The following is a 23094-nucleotide window of genomic DNA, read 5'->3' as shown; positions in this document are numbered from 1 at the left end:
GATCCCACCTGAGATGTTTTCTACGCGCCACAGTGGAGGGGGCGCCATAATGGTCTGGGATGCTTTTTCCTTCAGTGGAACAATAGAGCTTCAGCAAGTGCAGGGGCGTCAAACGGCCGGTGGCTATGTGCAGATGTTGCAGAGAGCATTCCTCATGACTGAGGGCCCTCATCTGTGTGGTAATGACTGGGTTTTTCAACAGGACAACGCTACAGTACACAATGCCCGCAGGACAAGGGACTTCTTCCAGGAGAATAACATCACTCTTTTGGCCCATCCTGCGTGTTCCCCTGATCTAAATCCAATTGAGAACCTTTGGGGATGGATGGCAAGGGAAGTTTACAAAAATGGACAACAGTTCCAGACAGTAGATGGCCTTCGTGCGGCCGTCTTCACCACTTGGAGAAATGTTCCCACTCACCTCATGGAATCACTTGCATCAAGCATGCCAAAACGATTTTTTGAAGTGATAAACAATAACGGCGGAGCTACACATTACTGAGTTCATGTTTGGAAGTTGGATTTCTGTTTTGGGGGGGTTTAGTTTTTTTTTGGAGGTGTGGTCCTAAACTTTTGATCAGCTGAAAAACAGCCTGTTTCAGTTTATTTGTTGTTTCCATTAAATTGAATGCTCAAAAAATGTTGTATGTTGAAGCTCTACTTGGAACCTTGTTAAGATCCAGCCATGCTAAATATGATTTTTTTGTCATTTTTCAAGTGGTCTTAAACTTTTGATCAGGACTGTATTAAACATTATTGATGATACCGAAATTCCTGAATGTGCAATGATAAACATTTCTTAGACATGAGCGTGCATATGTCCTGTATACACAGAAGGTGGGCACTCAGAATAATTTTCTTTAGTGGGCCCAGGGAAATTCAGTCTGACTCTTGTCTGAGATATGGAGTTGTTCCAGAAACTACAGGGAGTGCAGAATTATTAGGCAAGTTGTATTTTTGAGGATTAATTTTATTATTGAACAACAACCATGTTCTCAATGAATCCAAAAAACTCATTAATATCAAAGCTGAATATTTTTGGAAGTAGTTTTTAGTTTGTTTTTAGTTTTAGCTATTTTAGGGGGATATCTGTGTGTGCAGGTGACTATTACTGTGCATAATTATTAGGCAACTTAACAAAAAACAAATATATACCCATTTCAATTATTTATTTTTACCAGTGAAACCAATATAGCATCTCAACATTCACAAATATACATTTCTGACATTCAAAAACAAAACAAAAACAAATCAGTGACCAATATAGCCACCTTTCTTTGCAAGGACACTCAAAAGCCTGCCATCCATGGATTCTGTCAGTGTTTTGATCTGTTCACCATCAACATTGCGTGCAGCAGCAACCACCGCCTCCCAGACACTGTTCAGAGAGGTGTACTGTTTTCCCTCCTTGTAAATCTCACATTTGATGATGGACCACAGGTTCTCAATAGGGTTCAGATCAGGTGAACAAGGAGGCCATGTCATTAGATTTTCTTCTTTTATACCCTTTCTTGCCAGCCACGCTGTGGAGTACTTGGACGCGTGTGATGGAGCATTGTCCTGCATGAAAATCATGTTTTTCTTGAAGGATGCAGACTTCTTCCTGTACCACTGTTTGAAGAAGGTGTCTTCCAGAAACTGGCAGTAGGACTGGGAGTTGAGCTTGACTCCATCCTCAACCCGAAAAGGCCCCACAAGCTCATCTTTGATGATACCAGCCCAAATCAGTACTCCACCTCCACCTTGCTGGCGTCTGAGTCGGACTGGAGCTCTCTGCCCTTTACCAATCCAGCCACGGGCCCATCCATCTGGCCCATCAAGACTCACTCTCATTTCATCAGTCTCCTTTCTTACCTTGTCCATGTCTCTGAGTATTGCACACCTTGTGCTTTTGGGCACTCCAGTGATGTTGCAGCTCTGAAATATGGCCAAACTGGTGGCAAGTGGCATCTTGGCAGCTGCACGCTTGACTTTTCTCAGTTCATGGGCAGTTATTTTGCGCCTTGGTTTTTCCACATGCTTCTTGCGACCCTGTTGACTATTTTGAATGAAACGCTTGATTGTTCGATGATCACGCTTCAGAAGCTTTGCAATTTGAAGAGTGCTGCATCCCTCTGCAAGATATCTCACTATTTTTGACTTTTCTGAGCCTGTCAAGTCCTTCTTTTGACCCATTTTGCCAAAGGAAAGGAAGTTGCCTAATAATTATGCACATCTAATATAGGGTGTTGATGTCATTAGACCACACCCCTTCTCATTACAGAGATGCCCATCACCTAATATGCTTAATTGGTAGTAGGCTTTCGAGCCTATACAGCTTGGAGTAAGACAACATGCATAAAGAGGATAATGTGGTCAAAATACTCATTTGCCTAATAATTCTGCACGCAGTGTATAGGTAATTTTCAAGTAAAATATTTTATATTTGAAACTTAATTACTACATACATTATTTTAGTTTAAATCTGCTAAAAGCAAAATACAAAGACTTTGGTTTCATTATTTTTTATCGATTTTGAGTTACATTAAACCTCATTTTTAAGGCACATCCAAGGCATTCAGAATTCTACTGCTTGCCTCTTTGAATCCATCATTATGTTGATGAGATATTAGTTGAGATAGCATGCCCAAATCCTATCATTTGTAATTCATTATGGAAATTTAGTGTATGTAAAATACTATTGAGTATTTGGTGCACTCTAGCAGAGCATGCTCTTTACAGAAACAACCAGCAGGGGGCTGCAGGATGAAGTGAGTTCAGTCACATAAGAAGTCAGCAGAATTTAGATCACACAGCTCTGGATGTTAATTATTCTCACATGAAATTCACTTTTCAACTTAAAAAAAAAAGTCATAAAAATGACTCTAAGGGTGTCGTAATTGGAATGGCATTTCTAAACAAAAGTGTAAAAGATGCACCAAGTTTATCAAACAACATGGACAGATTGATAAATTTGGCGTTCATTTTGCCTTCTCAAACTCAAAGCAAAAGTGACTTCAAAAAATCTCACCAGGATATATTCCCCACATTTCTATTGTTAACCCATCCTTCTGTAGATGTCACATTTCTCAATGGAAACATACATCATACTTGCTAACAAGCCTCTGCTTTATATGTGCTTTCAATCCCTTTGTCTTAAAAACACCCTGCTATTTAATTTCTCTGCTTGCATTCTCTACTAGGTGAGAAAGATGTCATAAGGGGAGTATCATTACTTAATGATAATAATACATAATCTTATTATGTATTATTACCAGCAGGCTGAATGAAGATAGGATGTAAATATGGGTACCATACTCTCTGGCTATGGTTGTGTTCACATTTTAAGACACCATCCTGTAATTTTCCAGCATTGTACTTACAGGGGTTATCCTATGACTGATGTAAAAAATTGAAAATCAGACATCATACAGTACATGACAATCTCTTTCTAACAAAGCTCGAACCAGCCCTGTACCTCACATGGATCCAGATATCTCCTCATTATATCAAGCTAAAAGCTCAAGGGGAGTGTCTCTTCTGCTGCAGCTCAGAGGGCGTGTCTCAGCTCTCCCTATCACAGCTCAGGAGGCAGTTGAAGAATGGAACTGAGCATGTGCGGCCTCTTAGTGTGCAGGACAAAGAAATAAGAAAACAGCAAACTTCATGTGGCGCTATACAGATACATTTTGGATAACTCAGTGGCTATGCTAAATTTTTAATTCCATGCAATTACAAACGTATTCAGATCCAGGTAATGGTTTGAAAACTGTAGAATATTTTTTGTGGCACAAACCCTTTAATGGGTGTATCAATAGAAGTAAGCATGACTGCTATCTTTATTATATATGATTATATTGATTGCATCAAAAAAAAACTTATCTTATAATCCATGTTAATATCTATGAATTATATATATTAAAGGTCCACAATAGCTACAACAAATTCTTTATAATGGACTGACCATCAGACTGTTGTATGCCATGATAACTAAGGCTGTATTCACATCAGTGGACTTTATGGGAGTAGAATAACGAGAATAACAGACACGTCAGATCTATTACATGACAGACACAAACGGATCTCATTGACTATAATGGACTCTGTTGAGTTTTACGTAATGTGTCCTAGCATTTTACCAGATAAAATAGTGCAACTTTCTGCACTTTTTTGTCCCATATTTTTCACAGAATCTGCAATGGAAACCCCGAACAGAGCCTCTGATGCAGATGTGAAAATGATGTTTGTGTTGCACTCAAAATGTCGCGTAGACATTTGCTCAGCCAACAACTATTCCTCCTCACTCACAAGAAACAGGCAATTTGAAATTGAGCATGCTCAATCTTTCTTTCTTCTGACATCTTCCATTGGGGGAGTGTAGGGATGCACAATTTATGAGGCAAACCCAGCCTCTGGCCTCAGGCGGCCCTGTGTTAGGACTGTCGGGACGGCAGTTTAGCCTCCAACCCTGTACTCCTGAAAATCCCTGCACACAACTTGGTCTTTGATAATTATTGTATACCACAGTTTTATTGCAGTTTTTGCTATGATTTACACCAAAAACAATGACAAAACTGTGATATACAATAACACCGAGGCATATGTGTGTAGGAGAGGGAAACGACCTTTGGGATCATGTGTGCATGTCACATGACCGTATTGTCAAAGTTCAGAGGTCCTTGAGCCTCCGTGGAGGAAAAGAAGGCGAACCTGCAGCAGCCTGTAAGTAAATAAGTGTGTGCGTCTGTGTGTGTGCGTCTCTGTGTTTTGTGTTTGTGGGGGGGGGGGGGGGTCTATCTGTGAGTGCATCTGTGAGTGAGTGTGTGTGTGTGTGTGTGTGTCAACATTTGCTCTTATTCTGTAATAGGGGAACTGCACATCACAACTAATCATGTGCCACTGGTTTAATTCTCAGTATCTGGACATGAGTAGTAGTGGTGTGTGCCAATATACAGCATTACACCCTGTATACATGACATGAATAACAGTGCTGTGCAACATAGATAGATAGATACCGTATTTTTCACTTTATAAGGCCTCTTTCACACTTGCGTTGTCCAGATCCGTCGTGCACTCTATTTGCGTTCAGTGTTACTATGGCACCCAGGACGCTATTAAAGTCCTGGCTGCCATAGTAGTAGTGGGGAGCTGGGGAGCAGTATACTTCCCATCCGTGCGGCTCCCGGGGCGCTCCAGAATGACGTCAGAGCGCCCCATGCGCATGGATGACGGAACTCTATGCCGGAACAGAACAACGCAAGTGTGAAAGAGCCCTAAGTGAAAAATACAGTTTTAGAGGAGGAGAATATTTTTCATCAGACATCATATCAGATCAAACCCCCATATCGAATCCTCAGATCAGATCTCCATATCAGATCAGACCCCCATATCAAGACCTCAGATTATACCCCTATATCAGGACCTCAAATCAGACCACATAGGACCTTACAGACCTCCATGTCAGACCCCCATCAGACCTACATGTCAGATGTCCCTGCCAGACCCCTATCAGATCTTAGATTAGGCCTATATTTCAGACCTCCATGCAGACCCCCATTAGACCTCCATGTCAGACCCTCAGCAGACCTCAGATAAGACTTTCATGCCAGACCCCCATCAGGCCCCAGATTGGACCTTAAAATAAATAACTTCACTTACCTCTCCTGCTCCACTGCTCCTCTACAGGTCCAGCGGTCTTCAGCAGTCGCGCTCCCTGATCTTCTCTGGGCCCGCACTGGTCTGTTAGCTGACTGTGTACAGTGTCAGGTCATAGTGCACGCGCAACGTCCTGACGCTGTGCGCGGTCAGGACAGTGCAGAGCGGCCCTAGGGAAGAAGACCAGGAAGAGTGAGTACGCAAAGTGCTTTACTTCCCGCTCCCTGCACCTATTGCATACTAGTGAGCGCTTCCGTGATGGAAGCACTGACTAATAAAGTGTAAAATCTAAGGCCAGATCTGCAACATTGGAAATGTGCAATATTTTTTAAAGCTGTTGGGGACGGGGGAGAGGTTGGGCACATTTCACTTTTTGCCTCAGGCAGCAGAAAGGTTTGGTAAATCCCTGGGGAGAATCTTACACATATAATATAGTTGGCCCATCCTGCCAAAATTGGTTGGTTTGACTGACTTTTATCTAATATGGATGGCTAGTTTCATTCATATCTGAGAGCTTCTTTTAGTGCAAATCATTACAAATAAACTTTCGGACACTTGTCTGAGCTAATTTTATCCTTGACCCTTATCATCTGTTTAAAGGGATCCAGAAAAAAAAAAAATATATATATATATATATATATATATATACAGTACAGACCAAAAGTTTGGACACACCTTCTCATTCAAAGAGTTTTCTTTATTTTCATGACTATGAAAATTGTAAATTCACACTGAAGGCATCAAAACTATGAATTAACACATGTGGAATTATATACATAACAAACAAATGTGAAACAACTGAAAATATGTAATATTCTAGGTTCTTCAAAGTAGCCACCTTTTGCTTTGATTACTGCTTTGCACACTCTTGGCATTCTCTTGATGAGCTTCAAGAGGTAGTCACCTGAAATGGTTTTCACTTCACAGGTGTGCCATGTCAGGTTTAATAAGTGGGATTTCTTGCCTTATAAATGGGGTTGGGACCATCAGTTGCGTTGAGGAGAAGTCAGGTGGATACACAGCGGGTAGTCCTACTGAATAGACTGTTAGAATTTGTATTATGGCAAGAAAAAAGCAGCTAAGTAAAGAAAAACGAGTGACCATCATTACTTTAAGAAATGAAGGTCAGTCAGTCAGCCGAAAAATTGGGAAAACTTTGAAAGTAAGGGCTATTTGACCATGAAGGAGAGTGATTGGGTGCTGCTCCAGATGACCTGGCCTCCACAGTCACCGGACCTGAACCCAATCGAGATGGTTTGGGGTGAGCTGGACCGCAGAGTAAAGGCAAAAGGGCCAACAAGTGCTAAGCATCTCTGGGAACTCCTTCAAGACTGTTGGAAGACCATTTCAGGGGACTACCTCTTGAAGCTCATCAAGAGAATGCCAAGAGTGTGCAAAGCAGTAATCAAAGCAAAAGGTGGCTACTTTGAAGAACCTAGAATATGACATATTGTCAGTTGTTTCACACTTGTTTGTTATGCATGTAATTCCACATGTGTTAATTCATAGTTTTGATGCCTTCATAGTCATGAAAATAAAGAAAACTCTTTGAATGAGAAGGTGTGTCCAAACTTTTGGTCTGTACTGTATGTGTATATATATATATATATATATATATATATGCTTTCTCAAGCATGACCAAGTAGACATGACACTCCCAAAACGCTGTGTGGTCATTATGCTGCCCTGACATAGGTGAATCTGTTTGTGTGGACTTTGCTCTGTATGCCGCACACTAAATAATTATTTTCTTTGTTCCTATCATGGACTTCTGTACACTCAGAGGAGCTGAGGAAAAGTTACTTAAAGGGAATCTGTCACAAGCGACATCCCTATCCATTGTTTGCGTAGACACATAGCTGTGGTTTTACCTGTTTAAAACAGTGTTTTTCATATGTTGATCTGGGACTCCGTTCCCGAGTTATTTAACTTTTTCTTAATATGCAAACTAGGTTTTTGATGCAGTGAGGGTGTCACCATTGCCCTTGTATCCATGTTCCACACGTTTACATGGCCAGCCCCTTCCTCACTGCTTTGATTGACAAGGCCAGGCAGTGGTAAAGCAGCAAGAGAGGGGCTGACCACAGAAAGAAGTGGAGCCTGGATGCAACAAGAGCAATGATGACATTCTGATTTTACCAATACCCTAATTTACATATTAAGAAAAAGTATTATAACTCAGAAATGAAGCCTCAGATCAGCAAAAGAAAAACAGCATTTTTGCATGCAGGCAACATTTGCCTGCTTACATCCTGCAACCGCTGAGCGCCGATGAGTACCATCATTTACTGATTGCATTTGTCTTCAGTTTTCCATGCAAGATTTTTTTTTTGTGTAGTAAAGACCTTTTTTGCTACAAATTTTTTATCTTAATTTATTACAAGCCCCTTCACATGTGAAAGCACAATATACACACCCTTGAGAATAAATTAAATTAATATATACTTAAGACATGTTTACAATCACAATCTTTACACAACCCAATAAAAAAAAGTACGGTTAATCCCAAAGAATGTATTCAGCTGAGGGGACATACGGCATTCTTGCCACTGCAACTGAGACAGCCTCTATTCCTCTTCCTCATCATCAAGTAATGAGGGACCCTCAAGATGGCGTCCCAAAGTGATCCCCTATGGACCCCACCCACTGAGGATCATCAGCCTCAAATTCCTGAGTTTGTGATAAGCTCAGCAATCCACACAAAATCTTTTTCTCTGAATATTTTGTAAATTAAATGGTGGCCCAAACAGCAATTTATTGGCCAGAATCCCACATCGATATTTGCTCAACCCCAGACATTGACCCCAGTAAATGCAGCAGAGATGTTTGACGTTTGGGGGCTTGTATCTGCATATGGGCCTTGTTAAAAAGATACATATTAGAAATTATTGAAGTGCAGGTGTTTTGTACCACACTGCAGTTTACAATAATGCCATGACCCAGAATCTATTTGAATAGATTCTGAAGTATTTACATTACAATGATAACACACAATGCCTGGCCCAAAATTACCGTAGATATGACCGTCTGTTTCAAATTAGGCCAGTCTTACCATTTAACAAGTACACCCCTGAAAAAAAACATTTAATTTCATCAAAATCTAGCCTCTTAAATCTAGCCTTCCTTTCTTAGCTCTGCCGTGTGTCCATACAGACGTTTATGACCACATATGGGGTGTTACTGTAAATTGCACACATATGGGGTGTTACTGTAAATTGCAGAATCAGAGTAATCGATTTTGAGTTAGTTTTTTTTTTTTTGCTGTTAACCCTTGCTGTGTTACAGGAAATATGGATTAAAATGGAAAATCTCAAAAAAAAATATTACATTTTTCAATTTCACTTCAATTTTTGCTTTAATTCCTGTGGAACACGTAAAGGGTTAACATAGTTTCTAAAGTCAGTTTTCAAGAATTTAGGGAGTGTAGTTTCTAACATGGCGTCATTTATGGGTTATGGGTGGTTTCTGTTATGTAAGCCCTTCAAAGTCTCTTAAAAACTGAAGTGGTCCTTTAAAAAGTAGGTTTTGGAAATTTTTTTGAAAATTTGAAATTGGTTCTAAAATTCTAAGCCTTCTAACAAAAAAATAAAATAAAATGTACATGGTGTCAATATAAAGTACACATGTGGTGAATTTTGTGTCTTAAAAGCAGAAAATTTTCCATAAATTTGGGATTTTTTATAAATAAAGGTAAAACATTTTTACCCAAATTTGCCACTAACATAAAGTAAGTGACATGTCAGATTTGCAAAATTAGGTGCTGTCTTTAAGGTGAAAACTGGCTGTGTCCTTGAAGGGTTAATAAAAAGTAGGCAAAATAAAAAGTTATTAATGTTATTGCTGTGAATACTTGTGGTGCTGTATCCGAAGTGGCTTCTTTCAAAACTTTGGATTAATACTTTACGGAGATCCGTCTCCGAGTCAAGTTCAGTTCCAAGTTTTAAAGTCATTTTCCTCTTTAAAAATCAACTACCGAAGTTATTCAATGAAGTCTTGCACGACTTCACGAATAACTGACTTCGGTTCATCGAAGCCCATACATTTTAATACTGTACGAAGACGGATCTCGTAGCATCCGAAGCTCGCTTTGTTCATCACTAGCTGGGATACATTTACATAAGATGACTTCAATCAGTACATAAGTGTACAATGTTCAGGAAGGACAAGCGCTGATTGACAATAAACATATCTGATGAAAAGTATCAGGTTGTATTGATTACCGGCAGCACATCTTTTATGTTTTATTAAAGATGCAATCAACCTACAAATGAGCGTTTGCATGTTTGTCAGCTGATCTGCAGCACAATTATACAGCCAGTTATCCTGAACTAGTATTTCTATGAATGCTTGTTCCTGATAATTGGACTAAAAATTGGGTAATGTAATAGTGCCTTAAATCTGAGAACAGGAAGACAGTATTGTGTAGGTTATTTTTGCTGACCAAATCTAGCTTGCATTCTAAACTACCCAGTCATTTTACTTGAGTTAGCCTTCTTTTGAATGTTTTGAAATATAGATGTAGCAAGTGCCAAATGAATGTTTGGTGCTATAAAAAGGGTTGTCCCATGAAAAATATTCAACATTTTTTTAACCAGCACCGGGATCTGAATACTTTTACAATTGCATGTAACTAAAACTTAGTATAGCCAAGTTAAAATGTATCTGTATACTGCCATCTGTTGTTTGTTTTCCTTATTTTTCTGTCCACCTTACTTACATTGCTGAGGTGGACGCACGTTCTCAGTTCCATCCTTCAACTGCCACCCACTAGATCTTCTTTTAGAAGCTGTGACAGTTCTGGTTCTAGCTTTATTAGAAAGAGATTGTTATTTACTACACAATGTCTGATTTAATTTTTATTTTTTTACATTAATCATGGTATAACCTCTTTAATGCAGAGTACCACAGCTCTTTATGCTGTCCATTTTAGTATTACGTGTATGTATCCTGTGCATCATAAACAGCATAGGTGTGCTACATTAACAGCATAGTGCATTATAAACATTCGTTTGATGCTTGTTACATTTGTACACTGGTAAAATGTTAGAATATGCAAGTATATTCATTTGTACTGTATTACGTTATTAATATTATGTTGTATTTAAGCATATAAGTAAGTATTTATTCTCACACTAAAGAGTTAACCTGCCTTCAAGACTTCATGGGAATCTTTATATGTTTTCATTTTATCGAGTCACCCATTACCATGATCAACATTGCCATAGTTTCTGGTGAACAACTGGGCATTTTGATAAAAAAAATTATTCACATTGGCAAACTTTTGTTGTCATTGTCTTAAAGACTAGTGTTTCCATTCTCCATAACCTTGTCTTTTTCTTCCTTAAAAGTATTCAAAGTGGATTAATTCTATGAATATTAAATTGTGCAGTGTTACTTGACGTCTCTTTAGAAAAATTACAGAAATGTGAGATTGTAATAGCATTGTCGGTAATATTTTTTTTACAATTTTTTAACCTAAAATCCTGATTTAAGAACTGACTTTCATCTTGTCTTTTTTACCAGATTATACTGAAATAATAACCAAGACTGGAGTAGAGCATCAAGAAGATTCACAGAAGATAGCAAAGCATTCATATTGTACATACTATCCAGTCTCCTCCTCTATAGAGTTGCCACAAACTGCATGCTAAACAAAAGGATCTTGTTCTCTTTATGGACAAACTACAAACTCTTAGAAAGCTAGTGCTGCTATATTCTAAATTGATAATATATATGGTATGCGTAATATATTCCAACATAAAATAGTTAACTACCTGATACCAGCTGTGATGTTAGTGGGTAAAGTTTACTTTTTAATATTTGTATACCTGGCTCCCACTTGATAAAACTGTCTTATCTCCCATCACATCCAAAACCAAGAGTTTATCCCCCACCCTACTGTATATTGTAAATGCTGGGAAACATTTAAAATGTATCAATATTTTTGTGTTCTGATGGCAAACATGCAATATTGGATTGTGAATATAAGTAATACATTAGAGATTATTTTAGCCATAATTATAGGGATTTATTAACTTCCCCTTTGAATAGAAGACCAAGAAGATAAAGTACGTTCTCAAATGTGGAAACAAGGCTTATTTTAAAGCACAAATTCAAATCATAAAACCGGCTTCACACCCAGTGTACAAAAGAGATACAGAAACACTTGTATTAAAATAGATGTATATTCAAAAGAGCAAAAAGGGCGAAAAAAAAGTGATCATTTGCACAGTATGACTGTCATACACAAGAAAGTCTTGAATATCTTTATTTTAGTTGTGAGCATATAGTGTTTTTTAACCAAGACTTTGCAGAAGTGCCTAAATTTCACCACAGTACAACAAACGCAAAAAGTATATGACTGCTGCCAACCTCCCAGTTACCAGCAAGTGCAAGGTTAAGAAATATAGCAGGTTCAGTACTTGGTTATTACAGGTTAGCAAGGCATCGGAGGAGGAGTTTTCTTAGATAATCGAATGTACAAACGTATATATATATAAATATATATAAATATATATATTGGCCAGTCACGACATAAAGGTGACTCTAATCTATAGAACATATTACATTTTTGAAATGTAGTAAAAGTTTTATTTTGACCCTGTTCAGTGCTCAAGGGGCCTGCAAAACACTGCAGAGCAATGCATTACAGGCCTTCAATGCTGAATCTTGTGATAACAGCAGGCAGTGGGGAAAATTCTTAGGAAAATGGTTAGCTGCAGGGTCTATAGTGTTATACATTTTTATAATTGGATTTAGAGAGTTGTAACAGGATTACAGCACAAGATTAAAGAATATTGTGTTTAAAAGCATATTTTATGTCTGAAAAGTAATGAAGAGTTGTTGCATATATGAGAAATATTGAAGACAAAAAAAACTATGGATAAAGCAGATTTTTGATGTTTACTTTTATGGTAGGCTGTTGATTTACATGGTAATTGTCTGTACCAATAATGTGTAATTTAGTTAAAGTTTATTTCAAGCACTATTGTACCAAATACTTCATGTTTCTGTGTTGCACATTTGTCACACAAAGTATGTTGTTGCTGAATTATGGATATGAAAACAGAACAGCTGTTATACATGAATAGTATACTTAAGTGTTAGAAATATGTTTTTTTTTTCTCTTGTAAAAAGACAATATTAGTGATTGCAGTATTTTAAGAAAAAAATTTCAAGAGTTGAATGTAAGCTATTTTTAATGTGGGCAGCCTCTTCTAAAAGAAGGCGCTGTAATTCTTTAATCGGTAATCAGGAAAAAAAATTCTGCCTTTATTTCTATTTTATTTTGTAATATATGTACAATGTTTGATTTCTGCTCTTATATTGAAGAAGCAGGTCTGATTACTAAGCAGAACTAAATCGAAATCCACTTGAAAGTGAGTACCGTATTTTAATATTGCTTATATCACTGTGTCTTCAAAGGCAAAAGTGACCTAATCAAGTCTATACTCTAATCTATACTGAGATTTTTATTCTTATTAATTTTGGGAGCAGTGACCAGCCATCATTTTTTGTCACTTCAGCCATTTAACCAAATGCAGCCTGTCACATATATATATTTAAAATACAGGAAGTACCATTTTAGAGTGAGTGTTATATAATATACCAATATTTTGTGATTCATAATAGCCCCTGTACTGGCAAATATAGCTTGCTCATGTACCAAATCAGTTCACTGAAAATGGAAATTGCTTTAAATGTAACAAGATCAACTTACATGTTTATAGTAATCATTTTAAGAATGTACATTTTTCATGCAATATATTTTCATCAACAACTTTTAGGTTACAGCGTCATACTCATCCTTATACAGTATATCAGTTCCCTCCAAAATTAAAATGGGGTCTAAAATTGTAAGGATGTAAATGGCTGGCCTGTGTTTCAATTTTTACTTATACCTATATTTTATTATTTTTAAAGGAGATTTAATTTTGGATGACATTTCTGTTTTTGTATTTTTGTTTTTGTAATGTCCAATAATTAAAGTATCCTCTTAAATAAAGCATAAGGTATGTAATGCTTTTGTTAAAGTACAGCAAGCCCTATGGCATGTTCACACTAGCATCTTTTGTTGTCCAATGTACACTCTATGGAAAACTGATGCAAAAAATGCACTTAAAAGCTCAAAGATGAGAAGATTCTAGCGTGAACAACCCTGTAAAATATAGACTATAAAACAATGGTTCTGTTTAGACACATAATAAACTAGTGAAAAGAAAATCTGTGCTTTAACCTCTTCTGGTCAATTGGATTACATTTAGCATCTTTGAGCTTCTTAAGAGCAACAGTTTTGTGGTTACTATAGATAATTTTCATTGCACTAGACTGTGTAATATCCGTTCATAAAGGAATATTTGTGGTGCACAAGAAACTGAAATAAATGTGCCATAACTAATAGAAACCTGATTCTATCTGCAACCAGTTAAAAATAATATTAGCAACAGTTAAGACGCAGGTAAATATGTAAAGAAAATAAATTACAACCCGCTTTTTGTACAATTACCACAACACGTTTTTAGAGGGCTTGTAAGAGATTAGAAAAATATGGCTGCATTCATCCAGAAACAGCACCACTCTTGTCTATGGGATGTGTGTATTGTAGCCAGCATCATTGACGTGAATTGGGTTGAGCTTCAATAAAAGACACAGTAGTACTGTTTCTTGAAGAAAGCAGTCATGGCTTTCTAATCCCATGTAAGTGCTATCCAATTTAGAAACCAACTGCAGTATGATTATAATCAATTAGGTTGCCTGTTATTATCTCTATTGGTTCACCCTGGTCTTTACATTGCACAGATGCTCTTTAAGTTCTTCACACCACTGCAGAACCTTCTAAAGGCAATTGGTAAAGAATTATTGAAGACAAAGCATTTATATTTTATGACATGATACCAAGACCAGCACTAAAATCCTCTGACACTTCAAGAGGTTGCTACTTGTGCAAGTTAAGAAGAATAGACAACATTTTGCATCTGCACTGTCCTACTTCAAGGTCTTCTCTTTGTATGGGGATGTAAAATATTGCAAAGTTTAATAAATTATTTTGGTGCAGGAGTTTTTTTCTTGTTTATATTTTTCCAGTATGGAAATTACAGCCATAATGCAGCTAAAGATTTCACAATACAAATGACATACTAATATAATACAAAAAACATACATTATTAAATAGATCTCTTCGACCTGATGAGACTGGTGTTCTTACTTTAAAAATCCATGTTAGAATGGCTGTATAATTCTTTATTAAAGTTTTCCTGCCTGATATTAAAATAAGTATTTTATGAGTCAAGCTAAAGAGTAAGAGTCAAGTCTATTCAGAGCTAAACCCAGTCTTCGCCCACTTATCCTAATTGACAGATTTATTTCAGTGAAATGTTACCAGCAGCAGGGGAAAAAGGTAAGATCGGTGGGGGTCTGACACCCAGAACCACAGACTTATGATGTTTTAATATAATAAGCCACATTCACCCAGAAAATAAAAAAACACTACTTGGTAAGTATGATAAAATAATTTCTTAATTTGTTCTGGATTTGTGTTTAAATACTTTCTTTGCGAACAAACTTTGAAACCCATACCTGTAGAGACCTACATTTAAAAGGACACTAAACCTGTTGTCAGCCTACAAGACTTAGTTCTCTTAATTTTCAGCTGGAATTTCAGTAAAGAGCAGGGCTTTGCATACCTATTCTCCCCATACAGCCAGCACAGTGTAATGGGTCTGCTGCAGCTAGCCAGCCAAATCAAAATAGTTCTGTTCATTGATCTGCAGCAATTTCTAGAGAGGGAGACATGGATGTTTTCACACATTGTTATTGGATTGTGGTAAGTACAGACTTTGGAAAAAATGCATTTTAGACATTAATCCAGATCTTAAATATTTTTGTCATGCGCTCATGACTGAAAACCATACGTTATAAAATATATCTGAGCTCGGGTGCCTGTTTATTCCTTGCATTGTTTCAATACTGGAAACTCATTTAGTAATTTTCTGCCACCAGTAAGTGACCATATAATGATGCCACACGTGAAAGCTTCCATCATTACGAGGTCTCCTAATTTCAGTATATACACTGACGAACAAAAGGGTAACAAAGATTTGAACATTTGACTTTCAGGCTCCATAGCTCACCATCCACTACAGCTTCGAACGTTAGACTACCATCATTTTATAGACAATCATCTTGGCTATCTCATACATAAATTGGACTTGCAACTATTTAGCATATAATTAGTTATGCAGATTCTTGTCAGTAACTGCATTGTTACTGTTTTGCTAGTGGTGGTGGAACAATCTTTTTCTTCCTGTATACTACAAATTACAACCTGTTCTCACATTCCCTAATAGCTCAGTGTGTTATTAGGTTGATTCCCAAGTGAAACGTCACTGGTTCGAATCCAGGAGAAGCCATAAAGAAGATTTCCCAAGAAAATAGAAACAGTGACATCCAGCTCGTCAATAGTGGTATCTCAGCATCTCAGCTTAGAAAATTGCCAAACTGCATCATGTAGGGTTGTTGCGGGTATCGAAATTTCGATACCCAATCGATACTTTTGTCCCGGTATCGATACGATACCGGGATTTCCGTTTTTTCGATACTGGGCTGCGCTTCTGCGCAGTCTAGTATCTCTGAACATGAGCGCGCTGCTATCGGCGCGCTCATGTTCTCTCTCAGCAGCACGGGGAGAAGGAAGCTGTCCTCCCTCCCCCTGTGCTGCTGCCACTGCCACCAATGAGAAGAGAGGGGCGGAGGAGGGGCGGCAATGAGAAGAGAGGGGCGGAGGAGGGGCGGCAATGAGAAGAGAGGGGGTGGAGGAGGGGCGGCAATGAGAAGAGAGGGGCGGAGGAGGGGCGGGCGCACTGCGCCACCAATGATAGGATTACTATCGGAGCGATGGGAGGAGACATCAGCTTCACTAGTGGGCGTTCCTTTTCCCTGCGCTGCGATTGGACAGCGCTACAGCCAGGGAGAAGGAACGCCCACTAGTGAAGCTGATGTCTCCTCCCATCGCTCCGATAGTAATCAGCAGCATGTGGAGCAGGAGAGGAGACAGTAATGGGGCACTGCGGGCGAACGGAGCGGCGCCCAGGACTAAATGGTGAGTACTGAGACATCGCTGGGCGCCGCTCTGTGTGGCCTAATAGTGAAAGTCTGGACTCATATACAGTAGTCAGTCTTTAAAACATACAGGAGGCTGGTGCCGGCAGCAGAATCGCATTGCCGGCACCCTGCCCCTGACAGGGAGCTGCGATCAGCGGCAGTTAACTGCCGCTGATCTGCTAGTACCCGCCTCCTGTATAAAGGGGTAAAATCATTGGTGGTGCAGTGTGCCCCCCCCCTCAATCCCCCCATCCCATTAAAATCATTGGTGGCACAGTGCGCCGGCCCCTCTCAACCCTCCAGTATTAAAATCATTGGTGGCAGTGGCCACAGGGACCTCTCCACTCCCCCTCATTGGTGGTGCAGTGGCAGCTTCTGATCGGAGCCCCAGCTGTGTAAGCCTGGGGCTCCGATCGGTTACCATGGCAGCCAGGACGCTACAGAAGCCCTGGTTGCCATGGTAACATCCCTGATGCTGTGTGCACAAAGCACAGAGCAGCAGGGACAGTGTGGAGTCCTATTCACCCTGATAGAGATCTATCAGGGTGAATAGGAAAAGGGATGAAAGATCCCAGGTTCTAGCCCCTAAGGGGGGAAATAGTTATTAAATAAAAAGTGAAAAAAAAAAAAACACTAAAATATGAAGTATAAATCACCCCCCTTTTCCCAATTTCACATATAAAATATATAAATAAACATATTACATCGCCACGTCAGAAAAGTCCAAACTATTAAAATATAAAAAAAAAATCTAGGTGGTGAATGCCGGAACAGAAAAAATAAAATAAAAACTGCGCGATTCGCCATTTTTAAAAATGAGGAATGCACGTGGCTTTTTTTGTTTATTTTTTTCGCGTGGTATCGAATGGTATCGAGTATCGCAATACTTTTTCATGGTATCGAAACCGAATCAAAAATTTGGTATCGCAACAACTCTAGCATCATGACAGTTGAAAGAATATGAAATTAAGTCTGTCCATCCATTCCAAAGCCAAGAGGTGGATGTCATGCAAAATATCTGAGTGAACAAGTCTGCTCATCACAAGTTCTGGCTCATATGTTTCATAATAGTGATATCATAGACATCCATGCGATGCATTGCAAGTCTGCAATGGTGGGCCATAAAAAGACAAAGAAGCCTCGACTACAATATCGTCATAAGAAGCGTTGGCTCGAGTTTGCAAAAAAGTATGAACATTGGACAGTAGAAGATTGGAAATGGGGGATTTGAAGTGAGGAAACAAGAGTCAATAGACTGGGCTCTGATGGGTGCAAAAGGGTCTGGAATAAACCAGGGAAAATGGGGCTAACGGATCAAAAAATTTAAGGAATTGTCAAGTTCACTAGAAGATATGATGATATGGGGTTGTTTCATAGCCAAAGGCATTGGATACTTGACCAGGATCGATGGTGGGCTCAATACTGAGCTATATGTGAGTATCCTACAAAACTAGTTACTTCGTACACTCCAGTACTATGGGTATGAAAAGCACGACAAAGTGTTCTAGCAGGACAATGACCCAAAGCATACATCAAGATTGTCGAAGAATTGTTTTAATGACAATGAAGTTGAGGTGCTGGATTGGTCCCCACACCTTAACCCAATCAAACAGTTGTGGATAGAGTTGAAGAAAAAGCTGTATTCGTACTCAAGTGAGTTGACTAGTACCGACTTTGGGAACGTATAGAAGAGACCTGGGAACAAATTACGGTCGAGAGATGCTTCAATCTGATCAAGAGCATGCCCAGAAGGATTCAGGCAGTGTTGAAAGCTAAAGGTGGATTTACAAAATAATAAAATTTTGGCATTTTAGGAGCAAAACAGTAACAATGCAGTTATATGACAACTAATCATACGCTAAATAGTTGCAAGTCCAATTTATGTATGACATAGCAAAGATGATTGTCTTTAAAATAATGGTAGTCTCATGTTCGAAGCTATAGTTTATGGTGAAATATAGAGCTTGAAAGTCAAAAGTTCAAAACATTGTTACCCTTTTGCTTATCGGTGTATCATACTATTCTAACCTGCCCTTAACGAAAACCAGTGATGCATTTTCTGTACTAACTAAAGATGTAATGAATCCAGAGGTTCTGTTAGTGTGTAACTGGGACAGTGTACCTGACACAAATACTAGTGGATTTTACATGACAAGCCTACTCCCCTTATTTCTGGGGGTTTAAAATCTTAGCAAGAATGTGGATTTGTATTCCTTACAGTATGCTGCAAGCCTGAGGTCACTAAGATATTTTTTGTAGGTTAAGGGGTTCCATATTCTTGCACATTGAGTGCGCCCTTTTAGTTCACATTAAAAATTACCAAGTTGAGCCTTTTTTTTTTATACTTTTCCACCCATCTTTAATGAAGTATTTCATTAACATTTTACATTGCATTGTAAGGGTACGGCCATACCTGCCACGGTAGATTTTCTGCAGCAGATGGTGCCGATTTTGTTGGAGAACACTGTTGTGGAAATGCTGCGGGTTTGACACAGATTTTACACTCTGCATTACAAAGGGTGAGATCTACAGCAGATAAATAACATAAATTGACATGCTTTGAATTTAAAATCTGCAACAAATGTCACATTATGTGTGGTTATTGTTTTAAAATAGTTCTGCAGTGTGTGTATGAGTTTTTTTTTTGTTTTTTTTTTTTAGATCGCATTTACTTCACCACTGCTGTAAATGCTGCAGATTTTCTTCACGCAGTTATGTGTGGCTTTACCAAAACGTCTTAGGACCTGAAACATTTTTGTTATGGAAGCGTTGTACAGAAAAGACTGGTAACAAGAAAAAGGCAGCTGTTTACAGGAGAATATTGCTGGTACTTTTACCAATATGGATGTATTGTCAAGTATTGACTGACATCAAAACTATTGCACATTTTCTGGTTATATTCTGTAAACTGTTTCACTCAATTGGACAATGCATTTCCGTATGGCCTATTAGGAAATATGGATGTTATAGAGCAGTGGTTTTCAACCCTTAGTAACAAGAATTTCAAACTGAGTACCCCAGAAACGAGAACTGATAAATGGTAACAAAATAAGGTTATTCTCGCACCACACTCATAGGCTCTGTTGCAATCTTCTGTCAGCAGTTTCTTCAGTTTTCGCAGAAAGAATATCGCAGCATGCAGCTGTAATCTTCCTGTCAAAATGACAGACACCACAGTAGGACCCATGATGGGTGACTATTACATTTTAAATTACATTTACCACCACCAAACATACAGAAGGATACAGAACCACATACCTTTCACACAGGGGTGCACCTAGCCTTTCTGCTGCCTGAGGAAAATTGAAACAAACCCCCCCCCCCCCCCCCCCCCCAATGCCAAATTCTCAACCTTACTTCTTCACTCCTAACATTACATACAGCGCTACAAAACATATAGGGTAATACAGTGCCACATACCTCTTGCATCCAGTGAGGTCTCCTCTAGACTTTCTCTTCCCTCATCTTCTCCTTTCAGACCAGACCACCATGATGATTTCTTTTAGCCATCTCTTGTCTTTGCCACTCCCAATACTGTGCCTGCTGTGCTCCCCAATACTATACTGCAGAAACAGTCTACCTGAAAATACTAGTACCATGCAGAGTGCACCCTTCAATAATAATTGGCACACAGTGCCCTAAAAGATAACTGTGCTCAGCCAATCCCTGGCACTAATAGTGTTGTAAACATAATGTCCCCCAAAAATAATTGTGCTAAGCTAATACTGTGTCAAGGTGCCCCCACAGTAATAGTGCTCCTACCAATAGTAATAATTCTCTGCCAGAGTGCGCTTAGTAGTAATAGTGCCCCTTTAGTGCCCTTAATAGTACTAATGTCCCCACTGTGCCCCAGAAGTAATAATGCTCCCATAGTGCCCATAGTAGTAATCATGTTCCCCATAGTCCCTTTTGTAGTAATAATTCTGCTTATAATGTGACAGTACAAAAAGTACCCCTTATAATGCGCACCAGTGCAAAAAATGCCCGTTCTGTGTGCCAGGACGAAAAATACCTCTTCGTAGTGTCCCCAGTAGAGCCAATGTCCCCCTAGTGCCCCCATAATGTGTGCCAATGCTCCCTTGTGTGTGTGTCAGTACAAAAAATACCCCCCTCTTAGTTCCCCCAGTTGCTCCAGCGCCCCGGTGCAGCATCAAACTGTATTGCTATCCTAAGGACGGTGATTCGGTTGAATATAGAGAGATAAGCGCTTCCACAATGAAAGAGCTAATTTCCCACGGCTCTGTTGCCACCCATTCTTTCTCCAGGGTCGCGCCATCTGAGGCGATCACCTAACCTTGCCTAATTGGTTTTGCAGCCCTGCTCTTACATCCATTAATGTCTCCTCTGATTTACATGTTCTCTTTCTCACTTTCTCCATTCGGACCAGACTCCCAGGATGACTTTTTTCGGCCATATCTTGTCTCCGCATAGTTTCCCACACAGACATCTTAAGTTCCTACTTCTCCATTATCCTCCCTTCTCCTGAAAACCCCATCCTGCCATTCCCAATACTGTGCCAGATTTTCTTGCCAATACTGTACTGCACAAACAGACTGTCCCCTTAAAAGACCTAGTACAACACAGATAGTGCCTCCTTTAATAACTATTGACATGTAGTGCGCTCAAAAATAATTGTATCCAGCAAATAGTGCTCCTGACAGAAATAGTGCTGCAAAGTGTCCCCCAAAATTGTTCAAAGCTGATACTATGCTCACAAAAAACCCACTCAGGCCTCATGCACACGACCGTTGTGTGCATCCGCGTCCGTTGTTCCGTTTTCCGGTTTTTTTTCGCGGACCCATTGACTTTCAATGGGTCCGTGGAAAAATTGGAAAATGCACCGTTTGGCTTCCGCGTCCGGGATCCGTTTTTCCAGTCCGTGAAAAAAATATGACCTGTCCTTTTTTTTTCACTGACAACGGTTCACGGACCCATTCAAGTCAATGGGTCCGTGAAAAATCACGGATGCATGTCCGTGATCCGTGTCCGTTTTTCCTATCATTTTCAATGCAAACTTGACTTAGTTTTTTTTTTTCTCTTTTCATGTCCGTGGATCCTCCAAAAATCAAGGAAGACCCACGGAAGAAAAAACGGTCACAGATCACAGAACAACGGAAATACGTTTTGCGGACCGCAAAAAAAAACGGTCGTGTGCATGAGGCCTAATAGTAATAATTCTCTCCCAGAGTGCCTTTACAGGGAGTGCAGAATTATTAGGAAAGTTGTATTTTTGAGGATTAATTTTATTATTGAACAACAACCATGTTCTCAATGACCCCAAAAAACTCATTAATATCAAAGCTGAATATTTTTGGAAGTAGTTTTTAGTTTGTTTTTAGTTTTAGCTATTTTAGGGGGATATCTGTGTGTGCAGGTGACTATTACTGTGCATAATTATTACGCAACTTAACAAAAAACAAATATATACCCATTTCAATTATTTATTTTTACCAATGAAACCAATATAACATCTCAACATTCACAAATATACATTTCTGACATTCAAAAACAAAACAAAAACAAATCAGTGACCAATATAGACACCTTTCTTTGCAAGGACACTCAAAAGCCTGCCATCCATGGATTCTGTCAGTGTTTTGATCTGTTCACCATCAACATTGCGTGCAGCAGCAACCACAGCCTCCCAGACACTGTTCAGAGAGGTGTACTGTTTTCCCTCCTTGTAAATCTCACATTTGATGATGGACCACAGGTTCTCAATGGGGTTCAGATCAGGTGAACAAGGAGGCCATGTCATTAGATTTTCTTCTTTTATACCCTTTCTTGCCAGCCACGCTGTGGAGTACTTGGACGCGTGTGATGGAGCATTGTCCTGCATGAAAATCATGTTTTTCTTGAAGGATGCAGACTTCTTCCTGTACCACTGCTTGAAGAAGGTGTCTTCCAGAAACTGGCAGTAGGACTGGGAGTTGAGCTTGACTCCATCCTCAACCCGAAAAGGCCCCACAAGCTCATCTTTGATGATACCAGCCCAAACCAGTACTCCACCTCCACCTTGCTGGCGTCTGAGTCGGACTGGAGCTCTCTGCCCTTTACCAATCCAGCCACGGGCCCATCCATCTGGCCCATCAAGACTCACTCTCATTTCATCAGTCCATAAAACCTTAGAAAAATCAGTCTTGAGATATTTCTTGGCCCAGTCTTGACGTTTCAGCTTGTGTGTCTTGTTCAGTGGTGGTCATCTTTCAGCCTTTCTTACCTTGGCCATGTCTCTGAGTATTGCACACCTTGTGCTTTTGGGCACTCCAGTGATGTTGCAGCTCTGAAATATGGCCAAACTGGTGGCAAGTGGCATCTTGGCAGCTGCACGCTTGACTTTTCTCAGTTCATGGGCAGTTA

General features: G+C 39.3%; 1 protein-coding gene across 11 annotated transcripts in view; it reads left to right on the top strand.

Moving 5' to 3' along the window:
• The window catches only part of MBNL2 (muscleblind like splicing regulator 2), a 204909-nt gene extending 191270 nt beyond the window's left edge, over positions 1-13639 (top strand). For all 11 annotated transcript variants that reach the window (XM_040425303.1, XM_040425304.1, XM_040425300.1 and 8 more), the window contains one exon: positions 11158-13639. In XM_040425303.1, coding sequence (XP_040281237.1) covers positions 11158-11285 — 128 coding nt within the window. In that variant the 3' untranslated portion in view covers positions 11286-13639. The remainder of the gene's footprint in view (positions 1-11157) is intronic.
• The last annotated feature ends 9455 nt before the right edge of the window (positions 13640-23094 follow it).

This window comes from Bufo bufo, chromosome 3, assembly GCF_905171765.1.
Source record: "Bufo bufo chromosome 3, aBufBuf1.1, whole genome shotgun sequence".
In the NCBI taxonomy this organism is placed as follows: Eukaryota; Metazoa; Chordata; class Amphibia; order Anura; family Bufonidae; genus Bufo; species Bufo bufo.
This window is presented reverse-complemented; position numbering and strand designations above follow the sequence as displayed.